At 43.9% G+C, this 15,864-nt stretch overlaps 1 protein-coding gene across 5 annotated transcripts in view; it reads right to left on the minus strand.

Moving 5' to 3' along the window:
* Positions 1 to 15,864, minus strand: part of LOC107077938 (uncharacterized) — a 129,580-nt gene that overhangs the window by 84,233 nt on the left and 29,483 nt on the right. For all 5 annotated transcript variants that reach the window (XM_069192815.1, XM_069192814.1, XM_069192817.1 and 2 more), the window contains one exon: positions 6,442 to 6,510. In XM_069192815.1, coding sequence (XP_069048916.1) covers positions 6,442 to 6,510 — 69 coding nt within the window. The remainder of the gene's footprint in view (positions 1 to 6,441; positions 6,511 to 15,864) is intronic.

The raw sequence follows: 15,864 nt of genomic DNA on the forward strand, positions 1-15,864 counted from the left end.
ACACAGACCGCAGAGTTAACCTTTTTTTCTCCTTACTAAGGAGTTTTTGGTTTCTCTCCTCCCTTGTCTTCTGGTCTTTTCTGTTCTGTATTCACAACATGTCTGGTCACTTGCTTTGTTAAGCGCCTTGAGGCAACCTTGTTGTGAAAGGCGCTATATAAAAAGAAATTGAATTGAACGCCCCCTACTGGCCCCACTCACACATCTTCCAGCAGCAACCTTAGTTTTTTTTCCGAGGAGTCTCCCATCCAGGTACTGGCCAGGCTCACACTGCTGAGCTCCAGTGGGCTGCCAGCGGTGAGCTGCAGGGTGATATGACCGCTGTGGAGTTTGCATTTGTGGGTTTTGTCCGCAGTGAAAAGACTCAACTTTGTTTACCAGGTTAGGCTTTACAACAGTCCTCGGTATAACTGTATGTTGGATTAAACTCTTGGATATATAATGAATATGAAACCTAAACCAAATTATAACATGTTAGGTACAGTATGTGAATATGGAGGCTCTTACAGTCTTAATCAAAAATATGATTTGCTCTGTACAACCACAAGTTTGTTTCATTCCTTATTTTCTTATTTGCTCAGAAAACGTTTTAAATTTCTTTAGGTTTTTTTCTTTTTTTCACCAGATGTTTATTGTGTATATACAAACTGTAAAAATATAGCTAAGAAAATCTTTATCTGCCCCGTCACAGCTGGTAATTCCAGTTGCTTTTTGTGTTGTATTTGGATGATAACAGAACTCACTTAGACCGTGCAGCTGAAATAAGAAAGCCGAACGAGGCTGCATTTCTCAGAAGCAAAGCTCATGGAAACAGCCTTTTGCACTCTATGTGTTTTAGAACAAAATAATTTCTCTCAAAACTTAAGCTTGAGCAGCTAAAAGAATAAATGAATTCCGCTCTTCCTGCAAATAGTCATGTTTGTGCACCTGCATCATTTTTCCTGCAGGTCTTTAACTCCCCCGATACTCCTGAGATGTTGGCCTGTAGCCTGTTCTCAGTGGCTGGGGCCTTGGTGACAGGAGTGAAGATTTAAACCTAGCCAATGAGGATTTGTTTTAAACAATCTGTCTGTCGGTCAGTGAGCTTCTATCCATTAAAAGAAGTATACTGTATTTGTATTTGTGCCAAAGCAAAGTTCAGCTGAAGTTGAATGCCATAGGCTTGGTTTCTGTGCCAGAAGGAGTTTACCGGATCGCTAACAAGAGAGTGCTTTTCTGCAGCAGCATAACAATACTTTATTAGGCTCTTCTATTTCTAGTATTTTAATACAGACGCAGAGTGACAACCAGCCTGAGGAATTTAATGCGTTAAGACAGAGTCTCTGCTTTGTTTAAGTCAGTATAAATTATGCTGACAAAACAGGAATGTGCTAGGAACTATAACAAGATCTGGTTATAATTGGTGTGACGTTCGATCGCACCGCCACAGAGCGCCTTACAAGTGCTTTAAGACCAAGCTCACTCATCGAAACCTCCTACAAAGAAACCCGGAGCGGGTTTCGCCACATAAAATTGCACTTGCAAATGTAGGAGTGCACCAGGTCACGTGCTGGTGCCAGCATCTTTAGGCCAGCCCTTTTTATGTGTGTTTAACTCTTTGACGAAGGTGGGCAATACCTCCACAGTTTACAAAAATCGACTGAGGTCTCAGATGAAGAGACTGACGAAGGGGTCATGAATGATATACTGTACTTCATGTGTGACTGCAAGGACCCTGGACAGTTTAGCAGAGACACAAGTACACCCCAACTCAGGGATCCACCACTCTGTGGATCCCCAAATTGAAATGGTCATTCTAAATCCACAGGATGTGCTTTCTCAAGAGCGCTCTCTCCAGGTAACGACCGTTGCACACAAAGTATACAGCGTATCCTAGGTTTAAAAAAAATACTTCAAAAACACAGAATCTCTGAATATACATATACTGTACGTATATAATGAGCAACGGTGTATGATCGAGAAGTTGACTAATAAAGCAATAAAAGATAGCATGGTACCAGCCTAAACGAAGAGCCGAACTTCCAAAGTGTGAGAGGCAGGAATCTTCAAAAACGCATGGAAGTGAAGGCACCTCCCACACCCCATCCCCTCAGATCACTCTTCACATTCCTGTCTGAATGCACGTCCTCTCTAAAGTTCCAAAGAGGGGTCATCAAAGTTACTGTGGCTGGCTCGAACGAGTAAATTGGGAAGAAAACGGGCACATTCAAGCCAGTCTAAAATGTGAATCAGGCCAGTAGCTTTGAGCGAAGCCTTTGTCTTGCCATTCTGCTTGTTTAAGCAAAGGCCCCCACAGGACTCAGGCTGTAAAAACTCAGAGGTCTCCATGGCAACTTTGCAACGGCAATTGTGGTCGCCAGCTCAACACACACACACACACACACACACACACACACACCTACCCCACGGCCCTTTCTCCCGGGTGTGTCGTGGGGACATTCTGAGAAAAGGTCACAAGGGTTCAGCTCTGATTAAGTGGCATTATCAAGTGAGGGACCTCCACACTGGCAGCGAAGACATAATAGGTCAGCAATTTCCCTAATGTGCATGTAGGTAGCATCCTGCCTCATTTTAAATTATCCTCTGTTTTAATTAGCTGAACATCAAAATAGCCCACCATTCCAGAGTTAACCTTTAAATCTAAAACCGGGCTTAGTGCTTCATAACTAATTGGTGTTCCCTTTGAGTTCCGTTTGCATATACGAGACAGAGGGGTGGATAAAGATATCACAGGTATCAATTTGAATTGGTTCTCAGCCCGTTAAGACAGTGGCGTCGCTATGAACTGCGGATATGAATCTCAAATAGCTCTATCCACATTCACATTTAAGAGACAAAAGCTTCTTAACACCTAATAAAGTAATTCCTCTTTTATTCATCATTAAAAGAGGAGTAAGTAGTTGTACAAAGGTTTTGCTACCCAGACGCCGGAAGAATTATTTACAGATTTTACTAAATTATCTTGCTAATCCATCTGCACAAAGTAAATGACATTTGCACCCATTTACACGGATTTTACTGGTGCAGTTTGGGTACCGTGCCTTGTTCAAGGGTGTGACAGCACTGCCTCACATGACACTTTTTTAATAATTAATTATAATAATTGCTTATGGTGCTGGACACTCCACTCAAAGCTCTTTACAGGTAATGGGGATCCCCTCCACCACCACCAGTGTGCAGCCCCACCTGGATGATGTGATGTGTGGGGAGGAGAGCAGAGTGCACCAGTACACTCCCCACACACCAGCTCTCAGTGGGGAGGAGAGCAGAGTGCACCAGTACGCTCCCCACACACCAGCTCTCAGTGGGGAGGAGAGCAGAGTGCACCAGTACTCTCCCCACACACCAGCTCTCAGTGGAGAGGAGAGCAGAGTAATGAAGCCAGTTCAGAGATGGGGATTATTAGGAGGCCATGATAGGTAAAGGCCAGAGGGAAATTTGGCCAGGAAGCCAGGGTAACACCCCTACTCTTTTCAAGAAACACCCAGGGATTTTTAATGACCACAGAGAGTCAGGACCTCAGTTTTACGTGTCATTCAAAGGACGGCACCTTTTTACAGTATAGGGTCCCCGTCACTCTACTGGGGCATTAGGACCCACATACAGCACAGGGTGAGCGCCCCCTGCTGGCCCCACTGACAGCTCTTCCAGGGTTAATCCCATAACCTGCCAGTTACAGAGCCTTAGCCCTTGCTCCCCATAACATCTGTGTTTGGCTCCCACTCCCACTGTATATGGGAATGGATCGAGATAGCAGCCATGTCTGTTTCGCATTCACAAACATGTCCTCTGATAACCAATAGGCCTCAATAGTCTGTATTCAGAGTATGAACAGACACGTTTTGTTTTGTTTTGTTTAAAAAAAAAAACAAGGAAAGAAAAGCCAGGACAACCTGCTGTGCTAATTTGGATCTCGTTAAAGGAAATCACCCGTGAGGACTGTGGCGTCGAAGCGGCACGCGTTGAACAGCCTGCCGAGTGAAACGGAAGGCCGAGGTTCCGGCTGGAGAAGTGAGTCGTGGAGGCGTGAGTCACAGTGTCAGCCAGGGCCGTGGATCAGTGTCGTGCACCGTTAGGCCCGGGCCTCATGCGGGGTCTGTCAGCTGGCGCATGAGGGGTTATGACTGGCCAGAGCCACTCTGAGCAAGGGCACTGCGCCCACAGGCCTCTGTCCGTGTGTTCAGTGACACCTTGTGAAAGTGCTCAACACGGCAGGTGGGTTCCGTGTGCGTCTGATCAGTTAGATCATCAGCAGGAAACAGGTGAGAATCCCCCACACTGTGAGGAAATTTAGACCAGTCTGAATACAAAAACACGCGGCATTTCACTTGGTTACTAACATCCTTGCTAGTTACCACACCTGCCGGAGGCTCAGCAACCAAAATGTTGTATTTCTTCTTTCCGCTTTTTCAGGGTTGAAGTAACCATTACCTCTTCCTTTAACCACAAGCTACCAAATGTATTACTGGTCACAATTTATTCCAGCACTTTATAATAGTTCAGTTTGTACCCTAAAAAAATGTTTCCTACAATACTTATCAATTTTCGTCATATTCCCTCTTTTCTTGTCCCATTGCAATTCTTGTCAACAGAACGAAAGGGATTACTTGCTTGCATCATGCGGGGCAGTGATGTCATTGACGAGGTCCGCTTTGGTTTACATCAAAGAAGGGTTATAAACGAGAAGAGGCCAGGCTTCCTGTCTAGCACATTTGGTAGCTAACACTTGATCCAAGGATTTCATTCAGCCATCTTGAAAGAAACCGGGATAATCACTACAATGTGGCTGGGTAGCTTGTTCCACACTCCCACCACCCTTTGTGTAAAGTCTGCTGCTCTAGATTTTACATGCACTTCCATAACAACATCAAGTAATTGTGGTGTCATCGCATTCCAACTACAAGAGATCTCACTTAAGTTAAGGCTCACAACTGTACAGGAACCTTGCATTCAAACAAAACCTAAAACTGCTTGGCTGTCTGGACTATTCTGCGTCACAATTCAGTTCAAGCTTTGTTGTCCCATTGGGGAAATGCCTTGTACAGCACACTCGCAACATAACACAATGACAGACAATTCAATATTACCAACCAAGAAGTCAGTGTAACAGTGTTACATCAAGATGAGGGAGAAGAGAGTAACAATGTATTGTTTGAAATGGATATTGCAGGGGGCTGAAAGATTTCCTGTGTCTATTAGTATCATACCTGGTGACACAGAGGCGTCTCCCAGACGGGAGAAGTGTGAACTCACAGTGGAGGGGGCAAGAGACACAATCCATAATACACACTGCTTTCTTTGCCACCCTGTGTTTGTAGAGGATATATAAGCAATTTGATTTGCCCAAGTTAAATTACTACTTATTTTTACTTATTTTCCCAGTCTTTCACAATCAATGGTACTGATGTTACCAAACCAGCAAGTGAGACGGTGTGTTAAGACACTTTCAATAAAAGACTTGTAGAAAAGTGTTAGGGTTGTTTTCTCCACCTTGCTCAGTTTAGTTTAGTTTCCTTAGAAAAGAGTTATTTTTTATGAATGGTGTTGCAGCATTTGTCCCAGCTCAGGTTTTTGTCTATGACCTGTCCCAAACAGTCATTGACAATTTCTAGTCTGACCAGTAATTACAGTAGGTTGGAGAGGTGTTGAATTTTTTCTAAAATCCATTTTAAAACATTTAACTGCAAAGAGAATTGTCACACCATTTAGTAAAGGCATTTAGAATGGGTCCATGATGGTTTTCTCAGTCCCTTAATAAGCTGACCAGCGCTGTGTTATCAGCAAACTTAATGAGATGTCTATTTGCGTGTTTGCTTTTACAATTGTTAGTGTACAAACTATGCAGTAAGGGGGATAAAACACAGTCCTGTGGTGATCCAGTGGAAACATTGTTCCTTGTAATGTATTGCTTTAAAAGTCTCTCCAGAGCTTTCACTGGGAGAGATGTAAGAGAAACTGGCCTGTAGCTGTTAAACTCAGTTGGCCTGGCAGTTTTTGGAATAGGTATAATGATGGATTTCTTCCACAGAGAGGTAATTTTAAGGACATTTGAAAAAGCAAACTGAAAATATCGCACAGCTGATCAGCACAAGATTGCAGAACTCTTCCACACACATTATCAGGACCTGAGCTCTTTCCCAGATTAATTTTCCTGAACTGTATACGCATCTCTGCTTACTCAATTATAATAGACTCGCCCAGTATTGGGAGATCAGCACTATAGATGAGGGTGGCTGTGTGTTTCATTTCAGAATGGGTGTAAAACACATTGAACCCATTTGCCAGCTGTTGTCTGTCCATGCCATCTAACACAGGAACAGCACTACCCTCACGCTTGCTTGTGCGCGATACTGGCCACGGATATAATTCCCTCCCGTGTTGACCTGCACCTTTGTTGCTTCCTTAAACTCGCCCCGTTGCCTGCAGGCCTGGGCTACTTACAGTGTTGTGGTAAACTCCACGGTCCCAGAGCATCGCACCTCTGATGAAGGACACGTAGCAGGGAGAGGCCTGCAAAAGAAGAGCACACCAGTGTTTCTCTTCCTCTCACAGTCCGTGGCGATAAAATCGTCCGGCCTTTACAAAACAAAATGAGCCCGTTTGCAGCTGTGTTCCTTGAGCATGAAAGTGAGATTGTTAGTGCCACAAATGAACACGTAACTTGTGGCTCACTCTTGTTAATTCAAGGATTACTTCTATACTGAGAGGGAAGGGTTCTATTATACTTTTTTGTTTACTGTTTTTAACAGACAAATATTAGAAAAAATATAGATGAAGCAAAGCTAGTCAGCCTATATTGCTCTTTTTCTTAAATATTAGTAGTAGTACCTTCGTGATATAAATGTTCTCAGCTCTTTAGAGAATTTTTTCAAGAATTCCAGTAGAGTAGAGAGAGGAGTCTATTGCCATTTGTACATGTACATGGGAATTCCTATTCATGCTGATCTCTCGGGGCGTACAGTACCCAGTACAGCAGAGGACACAGTACAATGGACAACACCACGCAATGTAGACAATACATAACAACATAATAAATAATACAACCAGAATAATAAATGTGTAGTAGTGAAAAAAAAGAACTGTGGCAGAAAAAAGATGCATAGTGCGTTGAGTCTGAGGCATGTTAAGGATGTGCACTGCAGTAGGGTAGAAAGTGCCAGTCCCAGATGCACGTTCACTAATGTTCATCATGACTCCAGCAGCCCTTGTCTTACTAGGGCTCCTAAAGTAGTCCAGAGGGTTCCTGTTGACCATAACCTTTCAGGATCTGAGCATTTGTTTCAAGGGCAGCAGTCAGGGTCCAGGATCTGGAAAGTTGCGGGTTCTAATCCCAAAGTGAGACACAGCTGTTGCGCCCTTGAACATGGGTACTTTGCTCAGACTGCTCCCGTTAAAATGCCCAGTTATATAAATGGGTGCAGATGTAAGCAGATAGTTAGATAAGTTATAAAAGTGTCAGACAAAAAAAAATAGTAAAAAATTCTTTTGTTTCCTCATGAGAGTCAGCGTCTTTAAACTTTGTGTACATCCCATTTCTTTACGCCCAGGAGGTCTGACCTGCTTTCTTGTCTTCCAATATCCCAGAGCAGCAATATCTTTTTGTGTCATGTGGGGAAGAGCTGTATGGTGTTTCCAAATGTCCTGGGCATTAAGTGACTGGATGATAAATCCTACAGTTTTCACTGTACTTTACAACCCAACGTTTTGTTGTCCCTTTTTAGAACATCATCATATTGCGTAGATAAGAATATTAATGGACCCTCCGAAGAAGCTAAATCTTTTTCATAGTCAGTGCCTCCCCCGTTCTAATTAAAAATGAATGTCCTTCAATATTTGTTATTGATAATGTATACTTTTAATCATTAAATGTCATAACTCTTTTGCCATTTCTTCTCTTTGATTCCCAATGCGTGCCGGGCCAGTCTGGCAAGTTCAATAACTAATGCTTAGATTGATTAGAATTGATTAGTAAATTAGAAACATCAGAGGGGTTCAAATACTGCAGTCTCTGTGGTACACCACTAATTACACTAACTACACTGGCCTAATTACAGTTGTCTGCCATTCTTGTTACTTTCCCTCTCTGTTACTGTATGCCCTTCCTAATCTGTGATTTTACCTTTAGGGGAAAAAGACGTACAGCACACAGCAGAACAGACTCTAACTTTGGCTAGAGCAACCCTTTTTTGATCTAATAATATTAGTACCATAGTAACCTTTTCTTTGTCTTTTTTGCAAAAACCTCAAAAGAAGAATTTCTACAATAATATTGTTAATGTACAACTGTGCCACCTATTATACAACTATTGCACCTTATATTTGATCTGTGGTTAATTATTAGTTTAATTATTATTTAACTAATACTAAGTCCATTTGATTCTTAAAAGAGGAATTTCTCTTGTCCAGCAACCATGAAGGCTTCAGACAATCTTGAAAAAGTAACATGTTTTTTTTGCCAGTCCAGGGTTTCACTGGCACAACACGCACCAGCGGAGCACCTCCTGTGCTGCGGAAGAGCTCTGGAAATTCCCATCCGGTGAAAAAAGGAGCTCCACACCTCATGGTAACTCACTGCCTCCCACACCTACCTGCTCTGGCTTCTAAACCACCTCCAGAAACTCTGAGAGATGTCCTGTCAACAGCTGCACAAACTGTCAGCTTTGTTCCTGCCAGAGCCCAGGACCATCGCCTGCCTGCCCAAGCAGCTTTGGCACAGAGGTTCGCTGGCTTTGCAACGTTGGAAGGAACTTCTGATTGAAATCTCACTTTGCTTGATGGGGAAAGAACAGCTTCTTTCTGTGCAGCTTGAAAGCAAGGATTTGATCCTTTCCTTGGGATATCTGGCACATTTCTACATTGCTCCTTTGGAAGAGAAGAGTACAAAAAATAAATTATGCTACTTTTCCGATTCTTGAGGCAGACATGAAAAGCAATAAAATATTTTCATTTTCTCTCCAGAAAGACATCTGCTACCGTTTGGTAACTCCTCTTACATCTTTGAATAGATATTTCAGCTTGGAAGGTATGAAAACGGACACATGAATTCGATTCCTGCTAACCCTGACAACATTGGAAATGACTTGGCAAACGATGAATTGATCGATTTAAGAGCGAAGGAATTGCTGAAAATACTATGCTGACAGGACTCTGGCTGAATTCTGCTGTTCTCTGGCTCTTGGTTATCCACAGCTTGTGAAGAGAGCTTTATCAGTCCTTGTTTCACCATTGGCTGCTGTAAGGCTGAAAGAAATTGGATGCTACATAAGACTTGTTAACACCCCTGTCAAAAACCATTGGTTCTTTGGTTGACTTATTTTGCTTGTTTATTTTTGGATACCAAAAAGATAAGAAAACAATCACTGTCAGTGACCTCACTCCTAGTTCCTATATAGTGTGCAAATCTAACCTACGAAACAAACATAAAATACCATGTTGTTTTCCTTTATCATCATTTTTGTCATTGTCATGACAGTGGTGTGCAACTGAACCTCAGTGAAAAATGGAAAACACCTACACAATAAACTTTTCATCAGCAGAAAATATGACAATCAAGGATAAGGGGTTCCCTCACTCCTCAAAAGTTCACAGAGCAGCACAATAACTGAGTAAAGACTCTGTCTCATCACATCTCAGCAGTACAGCAAGCCAGAAGTCCATCAATTATCAATCTGTTTCGCAGAAAAGAGCCAGTATGCCGTCACAGCAGTGCATCACACACTGTCCAGAAAGGGTCAGACTTGTTTAAACGGGTGGTTTCACAGTTCGTAACCTCATATCTTTTCACAGGACCAGGGGTCAGCTTCATGTGTGGTGGGGAAAAGCACGTCAATTGCAACCACCTGTTCCGCCAGCCTTTGATCTGCCCTGGCACAGCGCCGTGGTATTGTTGTAGCCTGTGGCCTGTGTCCGGAGCACAGCAGAACCCATCTATCTACAGCCAACACTCGGCTCTTCCATAAAGAACCTTTTCCAGCAGACATATGTGGAGCAGCCCCTGCCTTCACCTGCTCCAATCAGGAGCCTCGGAGCCAGTCCCAGCCCACCGCCCAGCCGCCCACTTTGATTAATGGAATCAATCGGCTCAGTAGAGAGGGGGAGGGATGTCCCCTCTTGTCCTTCTTTTCTATGGCCAGCAGCCATGTCCACCCTGCAGTCACCGCTGGCAGCCCACGGCAGCTCAGCAGTTTGAGCCTGGCCAGTACCTGGCTGGGAGACCTCCTGGGAAAGCTAAGGTTGCTGCTGGAAGAGTGTGGGGCCAGTAGGGGGCGCTCACCCTGCGGTCTGTGTGGGTCCTAATGCCCCAATATAGTGACGGGGACACTATACTGTAAAAAGGTGCCGTCCTTCAGATGAGACGTAAAACTGAGGTCCTGACTCTCTGTGGACGTTAAAAATCCCTGGGTGTTTCTTGAAAAGAGTAGGGGTGTAACCCTGGCATCCTGACCAAATTCCCCCCTGGCCTTTACCCATCATGGCCTCCTGATAATCCCCATCTCTGAACTGGCTTCTTCACTCTGTTCTCCTCCCCACTGAGAGCTGGTGTGTGGGGAGTGTACTGGTGCACTCTGCTCTCCTCCCCACTGAGAGCTGGTGTGTGGGGAGTGTACTGGTGCATCATCCAGGTGGGGCTGCACACTGGTGGTGGTGAAGGGGATCCCCATGACCTGTAAAGAGCTTTGAGTGGAGGGTCCAGATAAGCGCTATATAAGTGTAAGGAATTGTTATTATGGAGGGCAGGCTGTGGAAGTGAATCCCAGCTCTTGGAATTCAGCAGTCCTACCTCCCCTGTGGAAGCTCCTGAGAGGATCAGAAAGCCCTGAACGAGACAGAGAGATTAGACTAACGGCACTGAAACAACCAGAAGCCCATGTGATTAGGGCGATGCAATAAGAGGTATTTCAAGTGCGAGCCCAGAGCCATGCTGAAATAAGACAGCGGGCGCAGTGGGAAGGCTGATTGTGGATTGTGAGAGGATCCAGCTACCCAGCCATGTAGCTGATGCCAATACCTTGGCTTCTTCCAAGAAATGTCTGGATGGTCCTGGGGTCCACTACACTCCCAGTTTGAAAGAGTACCATCCAGATGATGTTTTAGAGTACCACAGGTCACGGAAAACGTTAAGAAGTCATTCATTCCCAGAGCTGTTAATCTTTCAAACTCTGATGTAGGAGACCCTTCAGAGCATATACTGTACAGTACATGCATGCAGCCCCCACTTCAATCTTGTGTCTCACACTTGAATCTAATGTTTTTGAGCCATATTGTATGGGTTCGTTATTGATATTACACTAATTGTAAACTGTACATCAGTAAAATCCGCTGACTGTTTTACGTACTCTGTATACTGTACACATTATTTTTACAGTTGTCCCACTGAGGCCAAAGGAAATTTTCCATTGCGTGTGGACAATAAAGTCGATTCTGATCAACTAATTAATTACTAACTACCCAACAGGCTGGAAGGGCTGAATTGCCACCTCACATTTGTAACCCTGGCTGTGTTCTTATAATTCTGCTCCCTGTTTTCCTGTTTTACCAGGGTCTGTCATCCTACACCTCTGTGGTTATCAGCAGGAGAGCCCTGAGGTACAAAGGCAATCAGCACAAATCAGGAAAGTATGCCTTTCAATAACTTAAATTCAGGCTTATCTGTGTCACGGTTCAGTAAATAACTCTCGATTAAAAATAAATGAATGAACTAATGCATAACATTTCAGACTGACCAAGGCTAATGGGACTTAGCCTGTCCCAAGGCAGGCGTGTCTGTGCTGCTGCTGCAGCGCAGTGCATGTTCTGCAGAATGTGCCTGCCTCCAGCTGGTCATTGCACTTGATTCCTCCTCAGTTCGTATGAATATACCATTAGAAATTCATTACAATCGCTTTAATTTTAATTGAAGGGCAGCCTGATAATAGGGGCTGATAAATAAGAGCCAATTAAACAGCAAACTGTGAGCACTTAGGAAACAATTACCTTGTTGGCACTAATTAGGTATTCGAAGCTAAATCAAGTATATTTAGAACAAAGGGGGGGTGCTGGGGGGGCGAGGGGGAGGGGCACCGTACAGCTCGACAGAGCGAGACAGAAGAATAGGAAACATGAGAAAATGAAAAGGTGGGTGTTAATAGCTGACGGCTCTGAAAGCAGCACAGATGAACGCAACACAGCGCAGGAACACAAAGGTATTAGTTCAGAAACGGCAAAAGAAAATAGGAAAAAGAGAGGCCGCGCAGCGAGGAGAAGGGAAGAAAATGGCTCCTAGTTAACAGTGAAGTGCAGACAGATGGCACATGGAGCACACAAAGCCGAGCACAAGTACCCCAGGCGCTGGTAAATGAAGCCACCTTGGCAGTCAGGTGCGTGAGAAGTGAAAGTTAGTTGGCCTGCCTCTTCAGCCCGAAGAAGTCTGCTCCTTAATTGCCTGCACCTTCCTGCCCTAATGAAAATGTAATATGATACTGCACTCGAAGGTTAGGCAGGGAAGACGGTTTATCTCCTGCGCGGACTCACAGCAACAGCGAGAGCGGTAATCACAAACATTAGGCCCCAGAGCACTCTGGCTAATGAACAAGGAGAGCAGCACCCCCCAGTCCCATGTCATAGGCACTCGGAAAAATAGTTTCCTGCTCTAGCAGCATTTTGAGATTTATGTGTGTGTGTGTGTTTTTCCCAATTTTCTAAACAATGTGGAGAAGCAATAAAAAAGGCAACAGGAAAGTTAGGATATGTAGTTAAAAGTTTAGACCACTTTAACCAGGGGATGTTATTTTAAAATAGCAAAATGCCTCATTTAGAATATTGCGTACCTCTTTTGCACCTTATTATAGAAAAGATATTGTTGTCCAGAGAAAAGCCAGAAGATACATTCTTGGCCCTAAGGGGAATGTCCTAATCTGACAGGCTGAAGGAACTGGACCTTTTTAATCTTGAACTAAGAAGTTTAGGACTACCAGGGGAACCGTTCCCAGCATTCCTAATCCTAAAGACACTGACATAGTCAACCCAGTGACCTCCTTCAGAATGAACAGCGGAACACAAAGCGGAGGACACAAGTGAACAGCACACAAGTGAAAACAAGAAGCATTTCTTTACACAAAGAGTTGTGGGAGATGAGAACATGCTGTTGAAGTCAACACCCCGGTTTCTTTCAAGAAGCAGCCGGATGAGATTCCTCAACTAAAACAACAGTACCTGCTACCCGATAGGCCAGACAGGCTGAGCATTCTCCTCTCATTCGTCTTAAATCTTGAAAAGCCCATTTCATTGACCCCTCTCCATACAACGATGCTGAACAGGATCACTCAGAGAACAGCCACGCACACACAGGGAGAACATGCAGACTCCCCACAGACAGAGGCCGGAGCCGGAACACATCCTGGGACCCTGGAGAGGCAGGGTGCACCATCAAGCCAGCGGATTATCTACCTGTGATCGACTGACTGAAATTTCAGACATCCTTTCTTCTGAAAGGCAGCAGCAATCAATCAGGAAACTGGTTGAGTGATGAGGAGGATGTCTGTAACAGTGTATTTGAAATGCAGCGTGATTTGTATTGACTGTATTTCCTCTAAGTAATAGTGAAAAAATGATTTCAGTATATAGTTCTATACTGTATAAGAAATATGTTTTATTGAATCTATTTTTTATCAGTCTTGATATCTGGGCAGTCTTTGCAAAGAATTGATTTGCTATTGTGTGCTATCTGAACTACCTAATTTCTATATAATAATTAATAATAATTGCTTACACTTATATATATACTCAAAGCACTTTACAGGTAATGGGGACTCCCCTCCACCACCACCAATGTGCAGCATCCACCTGTTGTATGAAACAACACTGTAAAATGTTCAGCTGTTGGTTTGTACAGTATGTTAAACATTTTAAGACATACTGTTACTGTAAGTCTCTGAGTTTTATTTTTTCCATCCTGTGAAATTTACCATACAAGAGCTTTTGTGATAACAGAACTGACTGCACACCCCTGAGGAAGGAATTCGGCAGCTTCTGCTACAGAGAAATACTCTTTGGCAGCGAAATAATGTTTGATAAGAAAGATTCTGGAGGTATGAAGATCAATCTTCTGCCTGTGTGTCTCCTTCAGGCCCCGCACTGGGTGTGGTTTTGTTCTTGTCTGCTCCATTTTGTGTTGGGTTTTGTTTCTCATAAACCTTGTGAAGCAAAGGTTTCCTGTGCATCTGCTGAAGTACAGTTCACGATGCTCACAGCAAGCTAGCGAATGCTGTAGTGTTTCTGCACAAGTCCCATGCTTGTTCCTTTGTTCCTGAATTTGGAGGAACTGTGTGTCCTAATCTTAGCATCATAGAAGAGGAGAACCTCACATGACAAACTGGGCAAACCCTAATCCTGTGTAACAGATAATAAAAATATTGGTTTTGTTGATGCATGAGGGGAGCACAGCCCGCCAGGGAAAAAAAACATCTCTGCTCTAATCGGTGGCAGAGTTTTCTATTTTTTGTAGACTTGCCGAGGCTGGCCCTGCTTCATCATGGACCGTGTCATCTGAAGAGACACGGATTTCTTCACTGAATAAGAGAGACTGACAGGGCTGCCTTTGTGCCCTCAGTGAGCAGAATCACACCAGACAGCTACTCCTCAGCCTTGCATTCTTTCACCTGAAAAGTTGTAACATAGCACAGTTTTCCTGCTCCTTGCTCACCTGTTCATCAGATTAACGCATGGCCTTTTCATGCGCTGTTTTTTGTTCAGCTTCGGAGAAATGTTTTCCATTTTAACCACGGCAGGGTATCTGTGGGAAGTTCCAGTTCTAGGAAATCTGCCCTTTTGGATTTGAAATGGATTTCAAAATGCAGATAGAGCAATTATTGTATTCACAAACCGCGAAGTTAGCTTTTCAGTCTCCGGATCATGAATTGTGATACATGAAGAAGAAAAAGACTAAGAAATCATGGAGACACTCTCCAATAAAAAAAATCACTGAAAATAGCAGGATCAGCAGAATGCACACTCTCTCCAGTCCACAACCAATTTCACTTATTTCACCTGTCAGCATTCTTCTGGCAAACAAGTTGTCAGGATGAGGGCTTGCTTACCGAAACATTAACAAGTGTTAAATAAAAATGAATTGAGATCATACAGCGTAGACCACGCAATGCTTCTTTTAAAAATATTCAGTTACTGGGTATACCTCTTTACACAAAAAAATAACACAAAACATCTTAAAGAAGTTGGATCTTATTCTCAGATCTAAAATATGTATTTTTAATTTAAAAAAAAAACTGAAAATGACTCCCCCATGTTCAAATTTTCTTCCATCGGGGCACAGCAAAGATACTACAGAAATCCCACACGCTGTACATGCGGAATCACTATTTTTAGCAGAGTTTTCACAAGAATAAGAAGAGAAATAAGAATGAGAAACCCCGCTATGAACCTGCTTCACTGGAGCCTCTGTATTGAAATTCCTAGCTGTCCAGAGAGCAAGAGGGGCTTGAGGGGGGAGACTGATGTCAGCAGGCATCTTCTTCGGGTGTAATTCCCTGAGCGCTTCGGGCTCGGGGGAAACGGTTCCTCAGCTCGTCCCCCTGAGTGCGCAGTGCACAACACGAGGCAGAGCATGAGAAAGGACGAGGCGCAGCCTCGGGGGTCAGCTGGCTGGCCAGGGGCGCCTGTGTGTCAGGAGCTGGCCTGGCCTGACCCCTCTTGGGCGTCAGTGACGCAGGAGACCTCACAGAGGCATGTCTGCAGAGTCCTGCCTCTCCTGCAGGAGCCATATCTCCTGGGACACTGGCTTTACACTCTGTGACTTCAAAGTGATAAAAAGAAGGATCGAGTCTTTGCCTGTTATTCAGGTGTTAAAAGGCAGCTCTGCTGTTCCCTGTG

Source organism: Lepisosteus oculatus, chromosome 7, assembly GCF_040954835.1.
Source record: "Lepisosteus oculatus isolate fLepOcu1 chromosome 7, fLepOcu1.hap2, whole genome shotgun sequence".
Taxonomy (NCBI): domain Eukaryota; kingdom Metazoa; phylum Chordata; class Actinopteri; order Semionotiformes; family Lepisosteidae; genus Lepisosteus; species Lepisosteus oculatus.